We start from the raw sequence: 23,158 nt of genomic DNA, 5'->3' as shown, positions 1-23,158 counted from the left end.
GCAGGTTCCCTGAGGTATGGCAGCAGATGGTAAGTTTCTGACTCAGCACAAGCTCTTATTGTGCCGAAATCCCAGATAGTTTGTGCGTCAACACACCTCAGGATCCTGCAGCTGAGCGAAGAGGCAGGTGGGTCTACTTAACACCTTCATTAAGATGACATCATGCCGGCATTGTGGCCATCTCTAAACTTATAAAGACGACTTTCACTCGATGCAATATGAAGAGTTTGCACAACTCTCAATTTACTGCAAAAAACAAGACTTTATTGGTTTCTCCTTAAAGCTGACTCCCTGTCTCGGAGCATATTGTTGAGAGTGAAGGTCGTGTTAGTCTCAATCGATTCCCTTCTCGGATTATTTACTTGCCTCCTGGCTGCTGACCTCAATTCATTAATCCACCAAAGCTTTATTTGCCATTGTAGATTTGCAGTCTGGCTATTTATTTGTGCAGTTGAAAAAATATAAGTATCAATGTTCAGGATGTCAATGTGGCATAAAACAATAAAAGAAAATCTAGACAGATGTCCTAGATAAAAGAGTCTGTGCAGAAAAATTAATAGTGGTATTTTTTTTTCTAAGAGGAAATAAATGAACTGCTCTCATTATTTATCAGCAGATTGGAATATGAAAGTCAGGCAAAGCATCATTCCTCTCTTAAAAAAAAAACTAACAAAATAAAAAAAAAAAAAGAACATTGCTTGTCTTTGGCTGCTGCCAGGTCTGCTGACGCCAATAATCAACTTTAAATCCAGGAAATCCTGATTACATTGACATTTCTTGGTTTTGTTTTGGTTTGCTATGCTTAATGTAAAGGAAAATGAAGCTCCGATAACAATGAAGCATGATTAAGTTTAGACTCAAACAATAACATCCTGTCCTGTATCACAATTTTTAAAGCCGTTCCCCTGTTTTAAGATTTGCCATCTGAGTGCTTCCACTTCAGTTAATATCACAGGATTCACACAGTTTCTTAAATCTGGAATAAAGATTCTAATTTGATTGATAACTCAAGCGCCTCAATAATTATGTGTGTGTAAAGATTTGATATCTCTCTTAAATATTAAGATTTCTGTTTCATTCCACCACTTTCCGTACCACAAAAATAAAAATTATTAGACCTATTTGGTGTTGAAAATTATTTATTATAAATGACATAATTAATCTAGATGGATTACTAACTAAAAGTGCAATACCAAAAAGCTCAGATCAACCAGAATGCATGTGCAAAAGCACTATTTTCAATCTGTATCAGTTTTGCAAACTTTCTACAGGTTGTGACGGCTGTCAGGTGTCTGTTGCTCGGACTCTTCCCCGTCAGGTGTTGCTTCGACATCCCAAGCGATGGGCAGACCTGCATCCTGCCATCCAAGAGCCGTGTGTTGGAGAGGGAGTCCAGCAGCTATTGCATATAATCCCCCTGCACGCTCTCCACATCCACAGCCGGGATGTTGTTGTTGCCATGAGGACGGAGAGGCAAGCGAGCTGCAGCATCACGCTTCCTCAGGAGTTTGCATTCTCACGATGGGGGGGAGGGAAGGAGAGGAGGAGGAAGCTTTCTTGTTGCTCCTTGCGTGTTTGCTCTCTCAAACTGCTTGTTTTACTTGGACGCGGCGTCTGAATCATCTCTGCTCGTGTTCACTTCAGACAACAACAGCAAGGAAAGAGATTTGCATTTAAAAAGTGAGCGACCAGAATGACAAGCAGTTCGATTTGAAGAAAAGGTGAGTTGCCATGTTTGTTTTTTTTCTTTTCTTTACTCCAAAAAAAAAAAAGAAAAAATCATTGTGATAATGTTTGCTAAGTGAGGCAATGTGCCTGTGTTTGAGTTAGAAACTACAGCAACAGTAAAAAAAATAAATAAATAGATTAACATATTTTCAAATTGAGTAATGGTTTCTGAGATGTGCAGAGCTGCTATCATCATCATCATCATCATCATCATCATCATCATCATCATTATCAGATGCTTCATCCAAACAACAAACATCATCAAGACTACTTCAGTTTCCTGGAAAAAAATCTTACCAGGCAAAAGAAACAGCACAGATTTTAAACTAGATGCATTTGGAAGAAGCAGCATTGCACAAGGAAGAGAAATTTACAGGAGAGGTAAAATGTACGTTATGTCCTTTGAGATGAATTATTATTTCTGCAAAAGCTGAGGGAAAAAAAATTCCCATTCCTCTCATGTTTCTTTTTCTGGTGTGCTCTGTACAGCACTGGAAGTTATGAGCGCAGTTCTGCCAACACAGATCACACTTTATATGTCACTTGTTTTTGTTTCTATCTCTTTTTTTTTTCTGGCAGCTTAAAGAGATTTTTTACAAGCAAGTCTCACATTTTCTGATGAGCTGGACTTCGTCACACCTGCAGTCAGTTTGCTGTATCTGAGGGTTCTGTTTAGCTTTTAAAGAGATTGTTGTTTTCGTGCTCACACGGAATAATCACACTCACAGACAAGAGGGATAACTCACTGTGTGTGTGTGTGTGTGTGTGTGTGTGTGTGTGACAGAAACTGGGCGTTTTTCCCAGTAACAGATCATCTCTGCTGTTGATATAAACTCGCATACAATTCGCTACTTATTCTGCCCCCTGCTGGTGGGTTTTGCAACTGCCCAACCATGTATAAATGAATGAATGGAGTTTAGGAGGATTCAGAGGTTGAGGAAAGAAATGTTAGAACCTCTAACAGGCTTTCCTGATATTACGGCACATATTTATCTGTTATATGATCATAGTTCTAGGAATAATGAAGCCACGATCTCTGCTCCAAACTTCAGCCCCCTACTGTCACCGCATTAATGCGTCTGATATTTTATGACAAGAGGATTATATCCCAGTAACATGAATGGTATTTTTTAGACTCTTTTACTCAGACAATAGAGATTAATGTCTCAGTAAAAAAAAAAAAAGTCAACACAGATTTTGTTTTGCATTGATTGTGGCAAAATGACATTATGAATGTAAATAACAGATAAGATACAACTAATACAATACAACTCTTTAGTAACTATGCTACAATTTGGACTCTATATATATGTTTATATGTTTTTGGACTGTGACAAAATGTTCTGTTTTTTAACTTTGACATGCTTAGATTTTTTTAAAAAGGTTTTTATTTGTTGAGCAATAAAGGACACTCAGTTTTAAAGGCTTTCATTAGAAAATCCATATAAACAGTCATCATTTAAGGATGTTTTTGTCATAAAAAAACCGAAAGATTTCTTTTCTGCCCCCTCTTTATAACTTTAACCAGTAAGACTGTAGATCGTTACAATAATAAATACACTGAGATCATCTCTGAATTGCCTCTGGAAAACTGAAAGATTTTGCTTTTGGAAGTTTTAATTTGATTTGTCGTGCAGTTCAGTGATCTTTGACAGAACTGTGAGTGAAGGATCATTATCCAAAATGTATCACTTCTGGAGAAGAATCAGAAGATGCAACCACATCTAATTTCAAGCAAGCTCTGCACTGGTGGCATGACAGTGGCTTTGAATAATCTCTGCTCACATCAGAGGTTTTTGCTGCAGATTTCACTGGGATACATAATTTAGAAACTTTTTGCACGCAATTATTATTCTGTACAGTTCAAGAGAAAATATCAAATAACAAATGCATTAACACTTTGTTGAAGTACAACAGTTTCAATGCTCAGTCTTATTCAGCCCACAGTTATCAGTCATGGTAAATCGGATGAAATAAAGGTCAACTGCACATGCAGGAAGGTTGCAAAGGATTGAATAGATGTTAGTTTTACAAAGCAGTCAGAGCAGTGACACACAACGTACAGGATTATACATGGCAATAAGACTAATAATTTGAGAAACGGGCGCAACAGAGACATTACAGAAAGTGGATGTTTCTCCAAACTGGAGGAAAAGACAAGATGGGCTGCAGAGAGGCAGACAGCAACATTTCAGATGAGAACCGTTTATGTATATATGATAATAATCTCCTGTAATCTGGAGATTACAGGAGATGAAGAAAGAACTCTTTTTCTGTCAAATTACACTTCTCGGCCTGACACCTCAGTTGGTTTTGGATGAGATAGCTCATCGTAATCTGATAGATTTGGAGAAAATTCGCCGGGTAGAACTGCAAACCTTGCCAAGGTGGGATGTTGATCGATTCCTCGACTGAATGCTGAAATTAAATTAAAAAGTGCTTCAACAAAGTACGAGCTTTGAAATATTTCTTTAATCTTCTTTCATTGTACATAAGTGCTATATTAAATGATGAAGACGTTACTTTTTATGGCCTAAAATCACAATAATAAGATAATATGCTGACTGCGGTCAATATTTTCAAAACCACTGCATGTGTAACGATCTTCACTGCAACTAAACCTCAATGTTCAGTTTTCCTGATGATAAATTAAACAGTTTTTTAGAAGAGCTCTAAACTACATCTGCCACTCTGACAAAGCAGTCAGTGTGCTGATTACATTTTGGAGAAGTGATCTCAGCTTTTGCAGCTAAACCTAAAACTGATATGCTAGCTGATAACTAAGTGCTATGAAAATGCAGAGAACATGGGTTTTGTTTAAATCTCAACCTTTTAAATTAACAAAGCTCTTTGCGATGAATTTGCTGGCGTTTCTCAGCGTTGAGAAATGCCAGCGCAAACTCTCAAGCTGCGACATTAGCATATGTGTCACAGATAAATAAGGAAGAAAAAAAACAAAAAAGCTCACAAAAGCACTGAAAGATGTGAAGAGAAGAAACGATGGCTAAAGAGATGAAACACAGGCTCAATGTGAAGACTCCTGTGGCGCCGGTTTACTCTCTTTATCACTCTATGTGCACACATCAGACGAGAGCACACTGGCTTTACAGCCTGCTCTTTGTTTTACTGTTTTCTCTTTCTTATAAATCCTGCAAGCGCTGTCAAGCTAAAATAAAACCGTCCTTTGGACTGCAGCCTCAATCTGTGTTGCTAAGGTTACCTCGCCACCATCAGTTGTAGCAAAAACAATTTTTTTTTAATCTGCTTTGACTTGAGGCTGTCATTATCTCCCTTCAACACAACACAGAGTGCTTGGTGACTTCCTTAGGTCGTCTTTCTCATGTTGAAGCCAGGAGTTTACAAATGAAAATGCATAATATATATCTCCACTTTTCATTTTACTCTTTTTTCTTCTACTTTTTTTTAACCACAGCTTCTAAAGAACCAGAAGTAAACAGCAAAACTGAGCTGTCCGAGGGTTGTTAAGTGTTAAATTACCTGCGTTCTTTGGTAATTAATTAATTAAAAACATAAAATATGTAACTCTCAGCATGAAGTGCTTTGTTTTCTTGTTGTATGCGCTTTTGACGACCAAAGTAGCAGCTTCCTATAAAATCTTACTGTGAAATCATGCAGTACTTTGCAGGAGTCTTGAGTTCTTCTTCGTTTCTTTATGGTTTGTTTCCTAGGAGACAGACCTGCTTGTGATTTAATCAAGCTGACTTCATAAATTCAGTGCTGTGAAATTCAAATGTTCCCTTCCTTCTTGCCTTTCTGCCCATTTTACGTTTCAGATCATGAATAAAACTTTGATATTTTACAAAAATAATCAGAGTTTAAAACAAAAGAGCTTTCAAATAATGATTAGACGTATCAATAGGGGGGAAAAAGCCTCCTAACCCGTAAAACTGCTTGTTTGTAAATTTGTCGTTTTAATGCTGTGGAGGAATTTTGGTTGACTCTTCCTTGATTAATTACTTCAATTCTGCAACATTGTAGAGTTTAAAGGACGAATTACCTTTTCTACGTAATACCGCAGCATCTCTGTAAGACTGAAGACCCGAAAACGTCTCGGCCAATCTATAAGTCTTCATTTTGGTTTTTCTTCTTATGTTTTGAACTGTTCAGGAACAGACTTGCACTTGTACTTTGGGTCATTTTCTTGCAGCATAAACCGAATCTGGTTAAGCTGAAGATCACAAACTGATGTCCGCACATATTCCTTCAGGATTTCTGCTGTCAAATAGAGATCCTGAAACAGCCCTGATCATCATACTGCAACTGCCATGCTTGTCTGTTGGAGTGACTTTATTTTTTTTTTTATCTTAAAATGATGTGTTTGCTTTACATCAGGTATAACAGGATGCCTTCCTCCCATTTTTATTTTGTCAGTTCACAGAATATTAGCTTTTAACTTTCCGAGATCTTCACTATATTTTTGTTAAACATGAGATGGGATTTAGTAAGTTAGATTATATTTTCACACAGTGTTTGGGTGGTTTGGATAATAAAATCATAATTTCAAAATGTTATTTTTTTTCGCAGTTATATTTGTTTTATGTAAAATGAGTTTGATGATTTGAAACAGAAGTGTGACATTTACTGTGACTGTGTTTTTATTTTGTTTTTAATTATGTAAAGCACCTTGAAATGCCTTGCTGCTGAAATGTGCTATACAAATACAATTTGATTGATTGATTGATTAACAAAAAGCAGAAGCACAGGAAATCCATAAAGTGACAAATATTTTTTCACAGCTTTGTAGGTCTTCAAGGAAAATCTGAATTGACTGTAATCCCTATTTAGTGTAAAAAGTTAGTTGTTAGAGATTAAAGATTAGTAGCGTGCTTAAATATAGCACAGAAATGGCAGAAATCTATCAGGAAATCAACTTAGTGACCCTTATTTACATGTCTTTTACATCAAAGACATTCAGAATAATAAACATTCACCATTTCAGCCAAGAGGAAATGATCGATATCTAGTTTCTAACACTTCAAAAGGGTATAGAAGACGTATTTTCATTCTGAGATGTACTAAACATGCGTCACTGTCTTTTCCTCTCACGTACAGGCAGGTCTCCAGATGTTTAAGGGGACTGCAGCCCACCTGTGTTTGTACTGGAGAGCTGTGTATCTGCTGGCTGCAGGGGTGGCGCTACCGTCCGAGTCCCTCTGGCTGTGTCCGCCGTCCTGTCGCTGCAACGCCGCCGCTCTGGAGGCAAACTGCTCCGGCGCTCAGCTGGGCGCCGTGCCTGACGGTCTCCCCCAAGATGCCGAGCTGCTCAACCTGACCCACAACACGATCAAGACTCTGATGAATCAGCAGTTTCACAAACTAACTCGGCTTTTACACCTCGATTTAAGTGACAATCTACTGGCGCTGGTGGAAGCGGAAGCCTTCCTCGGCCTGCAGAATCTGCTCACGCTGCGTCTTTCTCGCAATCACCTCAGGATCATCTCCGTGGGAGTGTTTGCTGGTTTGAAGAACTTGCAGCTGCTAGATATAAGCAGCAATGAGATTCTTGTCCTCTTAGACTTCACCTTCACAGATTTAGGATCTCTGCAGGTTTTCCTAGCAGACAATAACGACTTTGTTTTTATCTCTAATCAAGCCTTCGCCGGACTGAGTGGCCTACAGAGGCTGGACCTTGATGGCTCTAACCTCACTGCTGTGCCAACCGAGGCGCTCACTCAGTTGAGTGTGTTAAAAAGCCTTCACATTCACCAGCTGGACCTCATCTCGCTGCCAAACTACTCTTTCTACCCTCTGCTGCACCTAAAGGAGCTCGTCGTTGCACATTTCCCCAGGCTGGAGACTCTGTCAGGAAACAGTCTGTTCGGCCTCAATCTCACATCCTTATCCATCAAGCACTGCAACCTCAAAGAGGTACCGTACGCTGCTTTGCATCACCTTGTTTACCTCGTGTCCATCGACCTTTCTTTCAACCCTATCACTTACATCCATGGGAACCTGCTTGGAGACTTACTCCGGCTCCAAGAGTTTCATCTCGTCAGCGGCTCACTGGCAAGCATCGAAACCGGAGCGTTTAAAGGTTTGGGATATTTAAGTGTGCTGAACGTTTCGCGAAATCTTCTCACCACACTCGAGGCGGGGTCTTTCCATTCAGTGATCACCTTAAAAAGCCTGGGGCTCGACAACAACCCCCTCGCGTGTGACTGCCGCCTGCTTTGGGTGGCTCGAAGGCGGCTGTACGTGAACTTTGGTGGGCGTCTGCCAACCTGCATGACTTCCACCCAGCTGCAGGGCTGGAATTTCCTGGAGTTCTCCGAGGATGAACTACCGAGCCTGCTCACCTGCCGGCAGGCTCGGATTGTGGACTGGAGGCCCCAAGATGTGAGAGTGAATCAAGGACACTCGGTGGTGTTTCACTGCAGCTCAGAAGGTGACCCCCAGCCATCTGTCAGCTGGCTTAATCCCCAACTAAGGCAGGTTTCGCCTGTTGGCAGGATACGGGCCCTCTCCAACGGCTCCCTGGAAGTGCGCTACGCTCAGCCACACGATAGCGGCACTTATATCTGCGTGGCGTCCAATGCAGCGGGAAATGAAAGCCTGCGCGTCAGCCTTCATGTCCAAGCCTTGCCATCATCTCCTAAAAAACACTTTCGTCTTAAAGGCTGGCCTGCCTTTCCTTCCTCTCCCCCCGGAGTGGATGGAGATGAGAAGCTCCCGTTTGATGTGAAGACTCTTCTGATAGCGGCGACGATCGGATTCGTCTCATTCTTCGGCTCGGTGTCCGTGTGCTTCGTTTTCATGTTCTTCTGGAGCAAAGGAAAGGGGCAAATCAAGCACACGGCAACGATCGCCTACGTGCCACGCAGCGCCATGTCCAACAGCAACACGGGGACGTCAAACTACATGGAGACGAGCAGGTTCACCATGAAACTCATATGAGTCCGTTTGATAAACCGAAAAACATATTTTTCATAAGATGTGGCTGGATGAGAACAAATAAAATGCATTTGACTATTTGAGATGTTTGAATTTAATGTAAGAAATGATTACCTTTTACTAACTCCCATGTACTTTTAGCAGTGTCTGACAAGTTAAAAGAATGCGAGCATGACATGACGTATTACACACAATGTGAGGATTTTAAGTTGAGTTTCTAAAAAAAATATCTTTATTGACAAGGATTTTTTTTCACGCTTGTTTCCTCTTGTAGAAGAAAAACACTTTGCATGTCATTAAAGAACTAACAGCTCTGACAGGGCATAAATAAAATCTGGAGAGATTAAGACATAAAAGCAAAACATGTATCAATCAGATTTTTTTTCTGGCCGATACCTATTTCTGGTTTACTTTCAGCTGCCTGTCCTGTTTTTTTTTTTTTTGACAGTCTAATTTTGAAGGCATAATAAATAAATCTATCACAGTTTTTTTTTTTCTCTCTCACTATTTCTGGCATTTAGCGAGTAGACATCATTTTGGTCCTTCGAACTGACCTAAAACAAACAAAATTTGGTCTGATTTAACTCCAGACAGTGAAACAGAAAAGAGTCTTTTAAGTCAGAGAATGTAAACTTCTGGTTTTAGCTGTGTGTAAACTTTAACGAGCCACTTTAATTGATTCTCAGGTGTCACTGGATCCTGCAGTTTGTGTATTTTATATAAATACTATAAAATGAATAGCAAGTCTTTTAACGCATCCTTTAATGTTAAAGTTAATTATAATGCTGATTAACTTTTCATCCAGCCTCCGTGACTTCTGTTTGTCAGAATATGTTATAAAACAGATGCGGATTTGTCTTGGCTGCCTTTAAAAATGGGAAACACAGGGAAACATGTCATTCAAATGAGTCACTTTTGTTAATATTAATAAGTCTAGAAAATGGATACAAAACTGTGCCTAATCTTACAAATATCTACATTCAAAGTTAAACATTTAGAACTGGAACTGTGAAATGGTGCTGCAGTAGGAGAGAAATTGATTTTAAGGCTTTTCACACATCTTTACCATTTATCAAATAAATATGTAGGCTGTCAAAGACAAAAAAAAACAAAAACAAAAGATGGCTTGCTTACTTGTGTTTTTACTTGTACTTTAAAGGAGGAATATAATGGCCAATAATGTAACTTGTGATTCTTTTTAGACCTTAAATAAAATGCCAAAAGGGATCCTGGCCTTATGTTAAGGTTATGGTATTTCTCAATGGTTATTTATTTATTTTTTTTACATTGTCACATGCATTGTACATTATTCAACATGTTTATGGTGCAATGTTTTTTTTTAAATAATACCTGAGGGCTGCATGAATTAAAATGATTATTCATTGAAAAATATTGATTTGGGTCTATTTCCACTGAAAGACTGTTGAGTTTCAGAGTGAGTACTGTGGGAAAGAAGATGTCATTTTGCTCAGCATCCAAAGGGTAAAGAATCAGTTCTGAGGTCACAACTTTCAATTTCTGCTCACAGTTTTAGGACGTGTTTACTACAGCAGTAATCAGAGGCATCCACCAGAAAGTGGAGCTATAGCTGCACATGCTGTGAACACATACATGTGTTTGTAAAAATAAAATAAATGACTGCTTTTAACAACTGACTGATGATGCTTTTCATTTACTATCAAGACCACAGCCCATAATCCCGTCAGCTTTTGTTTCTCTGATGTTGGAAAAGTGATGTTGTTGCCATGACAATACAATAACTCTGACAGTGTCAAGCAAGGGGCTTAGACAGAAGAAGCAAGTTGTTTCCAGAGTAACGTTCAACAAGCCTCCAGTACAGTAGAGCTAAAACAAAACAAAAAAAGCATCTTGCATTGAAGGTTTTGGAGCTGAGTACAATAAATAAGTAAATAAATCTCATATGGAGATATTTTTAAACTTCTGGATCCCACGGGGTTTGATTTAAAAAGGTAACCGGCAGTGCAAGCTTCATTTTAAGTTACAAAAAACTCTGCAAAAATTAAAATGGAATAAATCTTTTGTTTTAATTATTATTTTTTAATTAAAAGCCACAGTGACATAATGTATTACCTTTACTAAGGGAATCAATCATGAAACTACTGGATTTACATTTTCAGATTGTTTTAGGTGCAACACAACGTCAGAGCAGTCCCATTCAATAAATTAGAACATTATTGAAAGGTATACATTTATTTCAATAATTTACTAAATAAAACATTATATATAGATTAATTACAGACAAACTGATGACTTTAAGTCTTTATTTCTGCCTATTATGATGATTATCCGCATACGAAAACACAGTATTTAAGATATACAAGATATTTAAAGCATATTTATATTTACTATAACAAAGACATATAAAGACATGTAAACTTTCCACTAAAAAGTATGCTTAATAATTGCTTAGAAGTTTTATCTTATATTTATTTATTTATTTATTTATTTATTTATTTATTTATTCATTCATTCATTCATTTATTTATTTATTTATTTATTTATTTATTTATTTATTTGACAAACAATCCTCATCGTAGCGCATATTCTAATATTTTGAATTAGAAAATAAATCAGCAAGGTCCAAAGTTCCTTTATTTTGAAAATCCATTGAGCCGATAGGCTTGACGTACGCAGAGTGTCCCGGAAGTAAAACTTTTCTGCTACTACGGTTGGGCTTAGCAGTTAGCACCCTGTTCGATAGAGTTTTTCTATTGAATAAATCGAGATTTGCCTATTTGGTGAGTTGGACGTGGGGTGGTAGAGTATTATAAAATAAACATGGCAACAAAAAGATTAATTTAGTTTATCAAAGCAAAACGACCACACATTAACAAGCAGCACAAACAGAAGCTAAGGTTGATTAGCATTGCTCGGAGCTATGAGCCTGGCAGTTGGACGGGAACCGAGGAAGACTGCGGGAAACCGCATGTCCAAACTCCTGGATGCTGAAGAAGAGGATGAGTTCTACAAAACAACATACGGAGGCTTCAACGATGTAAGAAATTACACCGAAAAAAAAAAAAAGATAAATACCTTCATAGTTCAGAACTACCTAGATACGGGAAGTAAACGTCTTAACTGTGTCACTTTTAAAATATTTCGTGCTTCAAACAAATGCAACTAATTTTGCTACCTTCCTATATAAGAGTGTAAGAGATTATAGGTAAAGTATAAATTGATTCAAAGCATGTATATAATGTTTGCGATATTTCGTATATATTTTTATTTGTAAAAAAATAAAACATTTACACAGATGCAAATGTTTTGCATCTGTGTAAAACATTTTTAAACAGATATGCAAGATGGAACATAAAAACATGAAAGTATAAATGTAAACTAGTTTTGAGCCTTCTGAATGTATGAAGAAAGTCAATAATTTATTTGTACGTAACGTTATAGCAGCACGGATATCAGTATTTAAACAATAATGCTTTTCAGCCTGCATGTATGAATCTGAGTTGTGTATTGAACATCTGTTTTTTCATTTAACATTATATTTGACCACATTTCAATAGTATCATCGCCCTAATCCTTGGAGAGGCTTAACTAACCTGAATGATAATATATATTTTTAAAATTCTCATTATTACTTCTCGTCATGTTATCTGAACGGCTCCATTTGTCTGCTCTCAGGAATCGGGAGATGATGAATATCACGGAGAGCACTCGGACACAGAGGATGAGGTGGACAGCGACTTTGATATCGACGAGGGTGAGGAGCCCGACAGCGACCAGGAGGAAGATGCTCCTCGGAGGAAGAGTCGGGTCGTCACAAAAGCTTATAAGGTATTTTAGGAGTTTTCGGCATTAAGCCTCTAAGTCATTTAAGTTAGTTACAAATGAAACATTCTGAAAGCATTTTTAAAACAAACATTTTTACGAGCTCTAACACAATCTAAAAGAATAACTTGAATATAAAAAAAAAACAGTCTAGATCAGGATTTTAACAGCATGGCGCATAAGCTACTATCAGCCATCACTATCATCTGCAGGGCCATCTTCTCTATTATATACTGGTGAAACCCCAAGCTGACATGCAGCGTGTTCTGTTTACGCCTGGGTGTCAGTAATTAGTATGGCATATATTTTATATTTATTCCAAGGAGCCTATAAAGGTGGCAAAACCCAAACCTAAAAAACCCAATGAGGAGCAGAAGAGGACAGAGAAAACCAAAGTGGAGCTCAAAAGGAGGATTCCTCAAGAATTTCACGATTTTGCTGAACGTAAGTTGCAAAAATTATTTTCTTCCCCTTAAATTATGTTTAATAGTCCAAGTTCTTTTTGTAAATAATCCTAGTAAGTAATCGTTCCACAAATAATTATAATAAGCACATGATTATTGTATGAGAATTACTTCAGGGAATGGGTCAGTTTTGGGTTTGTAATTAAATGACGTCTCTGCCGCTCTGTAGCTCGGAAGTCTGTGCGACAGTCCACCAGTGAACACACCAGGAAGACCAACCTTCGCCTACAGGAGCGTCAGGACGCTCCTAGGAGACGGAGAGGCGCTCACCGGGACCGACCTTTGACCCAGGAGGAGCTGCTGGCAGAGGCTAAGATCACAGCTGAGGTCAACATTCGGTCTCTGGGTGAGAACCTTTTCAAGAACTCAGTATTTCCCGTTGTGTGTTGAGAGAACGGGTGATGAAACTCTGCAGGAGCAGCAATACGAATAGATGAAAGTAATGACAGCAGACATGCTGCTTAATAAATGATATTGGAATATTCCTTTGACTCTTGCATTGAAGCAAATACTCCAAGTGCATCTCAATAAATTGGAATTTTAATGAAAGTGAATTTATTCCAGTAATTAACTTTAAAAAGTGAAATTCCGACAGGTTTATGACACACAAAGTGATATAGTTTTAAAGTCTTTACATCTGTTAATTTTGATTATTATTTACAGCTGATGAAAATTTAAAATTCAGTACCTTCCCAGCTGGAAATGAAGTAGAATAAAAAGAATATGATCCAACAAAAGGGATGATAGTAGTTCTTAAATAAAACAAAACAAATAAAGGTCTTCTAAAAATAAAGATATGAAGTATATTCAGAAGAACGGTGAAAGCTGAAGGATCAGCTTATATAAACCGTCTCTAGGATTTGTTTAGGACATCAGTGATTGAGTGCTGATATGACAACTGTCAAGTGACCTCTGACAGTGTACTGAATTTCTGCAGAGCTTTTATTTTATTTTCATAAATCCTTAACAACCTGTGTTAGAAATGACTTTTTTTCAGTTCAGTAATGTTTAGATTTTGTGAGAAACTGGTTTTAATGTTTCTACCAGCTGTAAGAAATAACTATGAGATAGAATGAGATGAAATATGTCAACATGTTTACGAGACGTACTGGCTTCACTTCTTGATTGACCAGAAAAAGAAAAAAAAAAAAGCTATTCCGTTACGTTTAATCTTACTTTTGATCAATAACTTATTTTTGACTTTACTGTTCTAAGTAACTAAGATCTACATGTATCTTGTTCATATTTTGCACATGTTTGTTGTTCTCTTTATTTAGTCAATAAAGTGGTGGATTTTCATTTTCTCAGGCGTTTTGCCTGCAGTCCGAATCCTAAAGTGTTTCCGGTTTCTCTTTGTAGAGAACTACGAGCGTCTGGAAGCAGACAAGAAGAAGCAAGTCCATAAGAAGCGTCGCTTCGAGGGACCGACCATCCGCTACCATTCGGTCCTGATGCCCCTGGTCTCTCACTCGCTCCTTAAAGAAGAAAATGTTGACGTGGAGGGGTAAGTGTGGCCACCGGTCTGACTCTGATGACCTTTAAAGTAGATTTGCAGACATGAAAGCGACTCCTTTTTAATATATGCATTTTTTTTTGTCTGCATCAAGTATAATCTGCTCCATAAATATTTAATCTCCTCTAGATTAACGTATGCCAAAACATTATATCATGTTTAGCTGTTATGCAATTTAGTAAGAAGATTTATTACGTTTTTTTTTAAATCTCCTGTAGGGGTATCTGTTGGGATTTCATCAAAGCAAGAGATAAAAAAAAGCAATATTAAAGTAAATCCTGGTCTTTATAAATAAAGTGCATACAGCAGTTATTGATTGTCGTAATCTTGTTTTCCACAGGCTGGATCAGGACGTCTCTCAGACGGCACCGCAGAATCCCACCACGCCGTCCCAGCAGCCCACTGGAGGACTGTGCTCCCGGACTTACATAACGTTCAGCGACGACGAAGCCTTCGAGGCGACCTTCCCTCCCGCCGCCCAGGCCGGCCCCCAGATCCCCGTTCAGGAGATCTGCCCCGTCACGCACAAGGCGGCGCTGTACCGGGACCCGGTCACGGACATCCCCTACGCCAACGCGCGAGCCTTCCGCATCATCCGAGAGGCGTACCGCAAATACGTGGCAGCTCACGGGTTTCCAAGCAGCTCGGCGGCAAGCGCGGGAGGCGACGCCTCTTCCATGAAGGGAGTCCGTCAGAAAATGGTCGTCAAGCAAAGTGGGTTTACCACGTAGTGTTTCAGTGGCTTTAGGGTTTGTTTTCTATCTGGAAGTCAGCGAATGTTTTGCGTCTCAGCAGAATTTAAACTGTCTACACACGATGGGATGCGCTGCCTGGACTCAATAAAGTTGGTGCTTTTTTCTCCACTCTGCAAGAGTTACCTTAACGGGTCGCTGTAGGAAGAGTACATTTCAGTGATATTATTCAGGGACGAGCGGCTAAGAACAGCGCACAAAGTTCCAACAGAGTCTGGAAAAGTCTGGAATTTTATTTAATTGTTTTCAACGTTTAGATATGTATGAAAACACCCATGTACTTCCAGAACTTATTCCTTATTCTGTGTATTTCATTCTAGCTTTGCATCTTTCTTGTTTGCTCATCTCCATACTTTCTTATTTGTGTTCTTCCTCGCGTCTCTTTCCTTCTTGCATTCCTTGTATCTTTCTTATTTCCTCCCTTGTTGCCTTTGGAAAGCTCAGTCTGGGAAAGTCTAGAATTTTTACATGAAAATGTGATTACAGTTTGTTTTCATAAATTTCAGTTTCATTTGTCTGCACACCCACAAACTTGAAGGCTGTTTGACTTAAATATTCACCTTTTTTTTCTTTTTTTTACATGTAACTATTTTGTACCTTCTATAAATGGGATAACTGAGGAAAAATAAATAAATAGTTGAAACTGTGATTTAAATGTTTTTCTTTTCTTTGAATGAATTTGGATGTGCACATGTTTTGGAAATTTAACTGTTTCGATCTTAAGTTAAATCTGTTTCATTGCTACTTGACTGTGCTTCATGGTGGTTAGAACTGGTTTCTTGAAACAAAAAGGTCCTGGGTTCAAATCCAGAGTTTTCTCGAGGTTCTCCATCTTCCTCCCTCCGTCTGAGAACATGACAGGTTAACTGATGTCCAAATTAGCCTCGGCTCACGGTGCGTGTGTGCATGTTTTTTCTCCCGTATGTCTCTGTGTTGCCCTGTGATGGATTGACAATAAGAAATAGTAACAGTCCTCCACCTTCCCACCACCCAAGACCACGCAGGATCTGGATAAAAAAAAAGAACCTTGCAGAGTTTTTTTTTCTTTTCTTTTTTCAGCCTTCTGTGTCAAGACAAACATATTTGCGATCTACAGCAGGCATATTTATGCCTAAGTTCCTCGTTTTCTGCGTAAACAGCTGAATGGAAATATGTTTAGAGCTCAACACTAAAGCAGATCTGAACAAATACGTGTAACAGCTGTAAGAACTGTGATGAAACACCTAGCAAACATGCCATCGGTTGTTTGAATTATGCTTCTTCAAACTGTTTATTCTGCAGTTTGCGGCTGATGTCAGCCAGTCTTCCAACTAAAACCCTGGAAAGTGTTTATCTTCAAAATTAATCTGAAATGAAATTGCTTTTCTAATAACAATACAATTGGTTTAGGAAGCGTCGAATGGTTTAAACCGGAGATTCACAGATTCCTTAAACATGCATGAAAGAAATCATGGCAACACTCCCAGAATGTTTTTGATGAGGAAATACATCTGCAACATGACATAAAGCTAAAAAGAAAAGGTCAATTTTACACAACACCTCCCCTTTAAACACACGAGGATAATACTATATGCGATGCCTGGGCTTCATTCGCTCAAAGTTTTTACACCTTTCTTCTTTCTGAATGTTCCGGCGTGACGGGAAAACATTTTTCATTAAAGTCTAACCGCTCGCTGTCTTGCCCCGCAGAACTCTTCTTTTAAATGACGCAGACAGCGAGCAAACATTTTAAAAATGTGCTTGCTTTATGGTTAATGGCAGATAATTGCCTGAGCTTCAGTCCTGAACAATAGAGCTGTGCTGATCCCTCCGGGGCTTCACATTAGCTCTTCTATTTTTATTTTAACGACCGAGCAAGAAAGTTTCCCCTCAGCATGACTTCAGAACAGTTTCACCTTTGACCCCTCACGTCCTGACCAAAGAATCACTCCAGCAGCTTTTTGGCCATCTAGACCAGCTTCAGCCTTCAGAGAAAGTTGGTTTTGAAGACATTTGTTCTTTATTCTGTACTCTTTTTTTTCAGAGAGAAATTGTAACTTTTCTTCAAACGTTCATTAGTCCTGACCTGATGCTGCTGTCAAAATCACCTGAATCCACTTTAACTGTTCTTATGATGACTTAACTTTGAATTAAGTTAAACATTTGCTGTGGATTTTACCCAGATATTACAAGCTTTGCAAGAGCGAGACCTCTGCAATAATTAAACAAAGATTATAGAGTTAAGCATGTAGAAATTAAATTAAATTAAATTAAATTAAGAGGTTTGCTTTTTGGCTAAGCAGGCAGGCAGTTTGATCATTATGTCATTATTTATTTGATATTTTTATTAGTCACTTTTATTTGCAGCCATTCTGGTGTAAATTTGCTGCTATGTTTGGGGTGTCTTGTTGAAAACCTAACTTTGGCCAGACTCGTTCTGCCAGATGGAAGACTTCACATTTGATTCATCGCAAATCCTCCCTTGTATGTTTTACAGTTTGCATGGTGCCTTTTCCATACTACTAAATGTTTTTAGATTTAGTTGCATCAATCCAAGGAATCCTGTTCCAGCTTTACAAAACAAACAATGCCAGTTCTTGTTACTCTTCTCAGAAAGAAGAGGCTTCCCCTGAGCTGCTGTTCTGTACAGGTCCTACTTCTTCAGAATTTTTTGTTTTTTTTGTTTAGTTGCATTGCCATGAACTTTAACTCGGTGTTTTACTGAGGTCTGTAGAGTTTGGAGCAGAGCTCTTTCTCTGCCCTGTGTTATTGCTCTTAACATCCTCAACCGTCCTGGAGGAGATTGGTAACTGCTTCAAATGTTTTCAAAATGGAAACGTTTTTCTTCTTTTTCTGCATAAAGTTGGACTTCAGAAGCTGCATTAAACAGCCTAGACTGATGCGCAGCAGCAGCTACTTCTCTAAGATCATCGCTGATGATTTTCCTTCTCGTAATTTTAGCGCTCTAGATACTTCAAGCCTGTTTAACTGCCAAAAAGCTCCTGCTTTTGTTTTCCCTCTCAGCAATGGCGGTTTTGGATACAGGCAGAGAAGATCACAAGCATCAAATAATAATAATAATAATAATAATAATAATAAAAATACCCTTGTGTTGGCTGCACCTTGGACATGTTTTCTATTGCTTTTGTTCATTTTAAGTCAAGGAGGAGTTGGCGCCCCAGCTTAGCTTGCAGGTGTTTAACATGGTTGGAGCTTTACTGCGTTCACACAGTTTCCTGCAGTTTGGCTCACACAGAAGACGGATGTGGAGTTTTTACGTGATTTTATTGAAAGTAAACAAACCTTTTCTGCTCAAATACAAACAAGAAAACTATCCATTCAGTTTTAAGCGCGGGGGTGGGGGGAGGGGGTAATCAATCCAGATCACTCCAGTGAAAGTTGGATGTTGTATTTTTACTAAATTTCTAAATATATTTTAGCACACATTGTGAGCGCACTAGATGCTTTGTGTCACTATTGTTCATTCTTCACAGTAACGCATCACACCAGGCTATATTAGCTGAATGCTGACGCATAGCAAGACACCGGAGGAACTATTACACCAAACTGTGTTATTGTGGTGTCACATTGCACTCGTTCCAACAAACATGGACTGCACTGAGGGGGGAGAAGGAAGATTTTATTACGCCTTTTAAACTCCGGCAACCTCAACACTGGTTATTTGAAAGCAGCTGCCTCCCACACACTTTGTCACTTGCTTTGCTGAGGGATAAAAAAGACCAAACGTCTTAATTCAAAAATAACAAGCCGTCCCTTCAAGTGCCTGACGACGAATTCAGCGTCAAGCTGTGCCGACGTCTCTGCCGGAGCGACGAACGCATACATATGCATGTATGCATTTAAACATTCAGTTGGTGGTGGTTTTTTTTGTGTGTGTGTGTGTTATAGATGCTTCTCACATTCCTGTAATCCTCTCCTACAAACAGGACGGCGAATGCTTTGTCTCCCACATACTGCACCCTGCACATGGCACTAAATGAACAGTTTGCAGAGAAGGAAGAGAGCGAGCTGCATTATGGCTCTTTCTAGTGTGGTAGTTGCCATGGAGAGGAGTGTAGGTGGTGTACTCCGTGCTGTACTCCTTCTCTGTGTCCTCCCCCCCTTTCCTCCGTTGCCCACCCTCTCTGTTCTGCTATCTGCAACATCCGTGCAACTTTCAGTCCTTCGTATTTACTCAGAGGTCGCTGATGGCGATGCTCATCAATCCATTGCAGCTGCAATAGACGTGAGATGAAATGGTGGGAAAAATTGACGAGCAAGAGTTTCATTTGAAATGTTAATACAACGTCACAGCTGTAATGTAAGAGTTAATTGTGTGGAAATGTTGTCATATTTTCCCTTAAATCTCCATAAAAACATCCGAAAAAGATTTTTATTTTTTTCCCCCCCAGATTTATTTTACTCGTTTGCTCCTTGTTGACCACCTGAGTTGTCCTGTAGGTTGTGATTTGTCAATCCTTTCCATTTTACACAAAGGCTATTCTTTTATCAGTTTCCATGGAGATTTTCAGTGTCTGCACATTGATGGTGACTGAGTGAGAACTGTGAGTGAAAAGAGTAAGGATGTTTCATTTCCAGTTTGCTCCTTTGTGGTGCAGTTTGGAGAACTGAATCAGTCGAGTGTCCCAAGATAGATTTAAATCTTTAGGGTTTGATGCAAAAATAATAATTAAATATATGACCTCTTAAAAAAAATCTGCTTCTATGTTCATATCTCCATTTTTTCCCCTGCAACATTTCCTTGTCTTTTAAAGTATGTGAAAATACCCAGTCGATTTCGATATTTGATTTGTTTTTCAAAGTTTCTTTCATTCAAAGAGGTCTCTACATTTATTGGCAACCTTGGTAAAGATGTGTAAAAAAAAAAAGCCTTAAAACAAATCCATATTTTACTCCAGAATAGCCTAAGAGTGAAAAGATTTTGCAGCAGTTTTTTTAAAGTGAGTTTTGGAGAATATTTTTTATGCCTGGATAAAACGAGTTCTTACTGTGGATGTTGGGAAAATAAACATCAGACCTCAACCAAACTGGTCAGTATTACGTCTTTAGTTTGATGGTAGACGCAGGGAGGTTTAAGTAAGAAGCAGTTTTCTAATTATTTCCAACCACACTTTTTTTTTAATTGAAACCCATACTTTCCTGTCTTTTCCATTATAGCGGAATCAAGCCTCACAAATATACCCAATAGAAATGTGAAAGAACAGTTTTGTAATTAAACTGAATGAACACTGATCAAATCAAACACTTAAGTTTATATTAAATAGTCCTTTACTTCCAATTATCCAAGTTTTGTTAAAATAGTAATTGTAAAACGTGTAATTTCCCCTCATCCCCCAAATAAATACTAAATGAATTCAAAATAAAGGTTAAACTTCTCTAAAAAAAAAAGAGCCAATGTAGGACTGAGTTACTAAAATAAGAATGTTGTTTTTGAAGGCTTTCAATAAAAAAAAAAAACATACTTTAATGTATAAATATGTAGAAATGTATGAATCTTAAAATGAATGTTCTCAAAAAGAATTATTTCTTTTTTATTTAACAGGCTAATGGTTGTCTGTATTTTAATTTATTTAAGAAAAAATAAACAGATGATCTCTATGAAAAGGAAATTGATTGATTTTGTTCAAAGCAATTTCTTAGCATGAGCTTTTTTCCCTACATAATTCAATTTGTGTAAAACAGCATAATATTTCTTCTCCATTTTCTGATGAGACTTTATGCTACTGCAATAAAAGATGGATGCATGGTGTATTTGATCTCACCAGGAAATTGGCTATTTCTATTTTCACATGTTTAAAAAAAAAAGAAAAAAAAAAAGGTAAAATAAAGCAGATATCATCTGTACATTTTGTGGTTTAATTGCATTTTTATAAACTGTCTAAATAATCTTTGCTTTGTGGTTTATATGAATAGCTGTATAAAAGGTAAACAAACAAGACAGTAGAGTTAAAATACACAGACTTTTCACAATCAGTTTTCTATTAATACCAGCTCTGCAATCCACAGATTCTTTTTCTTTTTTGTTTATTTTATTTTCTCTGGATTCAACTTCAAATCGTTGATTCAAACCTTCCCAGCCATTTACAAACAAGGAGTGTCATTATCATGGTCTCACATCCATAATTACCGGTCACATTTTGTTTGTGATATAAATGTGGTTAAAAAAAATAAAAAATTGCCCTAATGGGGTCACAAATTGGTTTCCAGGGACTTATATAACACCTTCTTTACATTTATCCGCAAAGTGATCTCTGACATCCTGAAGATGTGACAATTACTGGCAGGTATTTATGTAACGTGTTTACAGAGCAGACGTCAGAATCGACAACAAAACAATTGCTGTTTCCTCCTCACATCTGGACCTAAATGCACAGCTTTGTTCTTTTCAGCGATGAGAACAGAAACCCATTAGACTTTCAGAATGAGTCACCCACTGATATTCATTAGCAGTCTGTGTTTGGGCTGCTGGGATTCTTTCAGCTGCAAAAAGTGAGTACTTAAGGGACATATTTAAATTTTTCCAATCCAAACTCATCCTTTTAAGCAAAGATGTGAAAACATGTCCTCAGTGGGGTTTATTTAAAAGAAGCCTTGCATTTGCTGTGTCTAAACGGCCTTTTATGTTGTGCTTTTTACTGCAGTTAATGTGTGAATAAAACAGAAAAGTCCCACTTCATTTAACTTAGACTTCAGCTTCACATGATTTTCCCTCCCTGAGGTTAAAGGTACATCAACCATAGATCCAGAAACTGGTTTTGGTTTAACTTGCTGGTTTTCTAAATGGAAGTGCTAAATATGAGAGTATTGTTGCACACACTGAGCACAAACTTCAAAATCTAATGATTTATCCTCTGGCCATTTTCATTTTACTCAGATACTGGACATTCTGGGCTCCCAGCTGCAACAGACTTAAAGATAATCCCCCCCGAGCATTTCTAGTCAGTTTAGTCTGATTTATGAAGAAGTAACTGGTGCTGGATCTGCACACTGGTGCTAAAACACTGCGCATAAGGATATATTCAGAGTTTTATGCAATGAAGTTGGCATGAAGCACCAACTTCATTGCACATTTTGGGCACTAACAGACAGACAGCACAGCAAAATTGTAAAGTGGAAGGCTAAAGTACATGGTTTCAAATTATTTATATTTATAACAGTTTGAAAAGTATAGTTTGGCTTGTAGATCCACCTTTCAATGACATTACAGCTCCAAGACTCTTGCACATCATAAGTGAAGTTTTGACCATTTTCTTTGCGAAATACCTCAAGAAACTGCAGAGAGAGGATCAAATGTTCTGATTTGATCTGGACTTTGACTGGGTCATTCTTACACATGCACATTCTTTGGTATGACACCATTCAGTCATAACTCTGGCTTCGATGGTTAACATCCATTATAGCCTCAACACTTTAGGAGTTCCTAGAAGATTTTTTTTACCTCCTTAGACTGAACTGTTTTGGAAAAAGATTTAGCTCCATCCCTCCTCTCTCTGACCAGCCTTTTCACCCCTGTAATCTCAGTGGAGTTTACTGCACTTAGACAGAACATTGCTGCACTTTTAATTAATCTGAAAGTGAACACTGACGCTAAATGCTGTAGTCCGGCAGATGAGTCCATTTTCCTAAATAACAAAAATGAGATGAACTCACGACAAATCTTTTTTTTTTTTATGCTGTGAGCCTTGGGCTTCCCAGCTCCCTGGGGATCTTGTTATCAGAAATCGGAAGTGCCTACTGACACACAATGGGTTGTTTTAGTCCAGTTATTTCCCATTTTGTCGCAAGTAAACTTTTAGGCTGCCGATGGCATCGACTTGTTGGACTAAGGGGAGCTTACAAGAAAATCTGAGCAAGGTTCAGGTTTCACAGAACTGTAACACAAGTTTATTAAAAACCAGGTTAATATTATGTACCAGTTTATTAAAAACTGGTACATAATATTAATGATGGAGTGCACAGGTGGATTTCCATATATATATATATATATA

The 23,158-nt window shown here is 38.1% G+C and overlaps 3 protein-coding genes across 3 annotated transcripts in view; all 3 read left to right on the top strand.

The window, feature by feature from the left end:
- The first annotated feature begins 1,330 nt into the window (after positions 1-1,330).
- LOC103151582 (leucine-rich repeat and immunoglobulin-like domain-containing nogo receptor-interacting protein 1) lies at positions 1,331-9,746 on the top strand. Its single transcript, XM_007571732.2, has 2 exons — positions 1,331-1,721; positions 6,802-9,746. The coding sequence occupies exon 2, from the start codon at positions 6,814-6,816 to the stop codon at positions 8,641-8,643; it is 1,830 nt and encodes a 609-aa protein (XP_007571794.1). The 5' UTR covers positions 1,331-1,721; positions 6,802-6,813; the 3' UTR covers positions 8,644-9,746.
- Positions 9,747-11,286: 1,540 nt separating this feature from the next.
- On the top strand, positions 11,287-15,819 carry vps72a (vacuolar protein sorting 72 homolog a). Its single transcript, XM_007571730.2, has 6 exons — positions 11,287-11,656; positions 12,295-12,447; positions 12,765-12,885; positions 13,075-13,251; positions 14,265-14,409; positions 14,759-15,819. The coding sequence occupies exons 1-6, from the start codon at positions 11,540-11,542 to the stop codon at positions 15,147-15,149; spliced, it is 1,104 nt and encodes a 367-aa protein (XP_007571792.1). The 5' UTR covers positions 11,287-11,539; the 3' UTR covers positions 15,150-15,819.
- The window catches only part of LOC103151580 (ras/Rap GTPase-activating protein SynGAP-like), a 64,939-nt gene continuing 57,453 nt past the window's right edge, over positions 15,673-23,158 (top strand). The window contains exon 1 of the mRNA XM_016681586.1: positions 15,673-15,684. The gene's annotated coding sequence lies outside the window, so the exon portion shown is untranslated. The remainder of the gene's footprint in view (positions 15,685-23,158) is intronic.

The sequence above is a fragment of the Poecilia formosa genome, unplaced genomic scaffold, assembly GCF_000485575.1.
Source record: "Poecilia formosa unplaced genomic scaffold, Poecilia_formosa-5.1.2 Scaffold286, whole genome shotgun sequence".
NCBI classification, from domain to species: Eukaryota; Metazoa; Chordata; class Actinopteri; order Cyprinodontiformes; family Poeciliidae; genus Poecilia; species Poecilia formosa.
Note: the sequence above shows the minus strand (reverse complement) of the source record. Positions and strands in the feature narration are given on the sequence as shown.

What these genes read in the sequence shown, in the direction of transcription:
- vps72a (XM_007571730.2), top strand. Translation starts at nt 11,540, where the DNA reads ATGAGCCTGGCAGTTGGACGGGAACCGAGGAAGACTGCGGGAAACCGC. An exon ending in TCGTCACAAAAGCTTATAAG is followed by an intron (nt 12,448 to 12,764) that starts GTATTTTAGGAG and finishes ATTTATTCCAAG; the next exon opens with GAGCCTATAAAGGTGGCAAA. An exon ending in ATTTCACGATTTTGCTGAAC is followed by an intron (nt 12,886 to 13,074) that starts GTAAGTTGCAAA and finishes GCCGCTCTGTAG; the next exon opens with CTCGGAAGTCTGTGCGACAG.
- LOC103151582 (XM_007571732.2), top strand. Translation starts at nt 6,814, where the DNA reads ATGTTTAAGGGGACTGCAGCCCACCTGTGTTTGTACTGGAGAGCTGTG.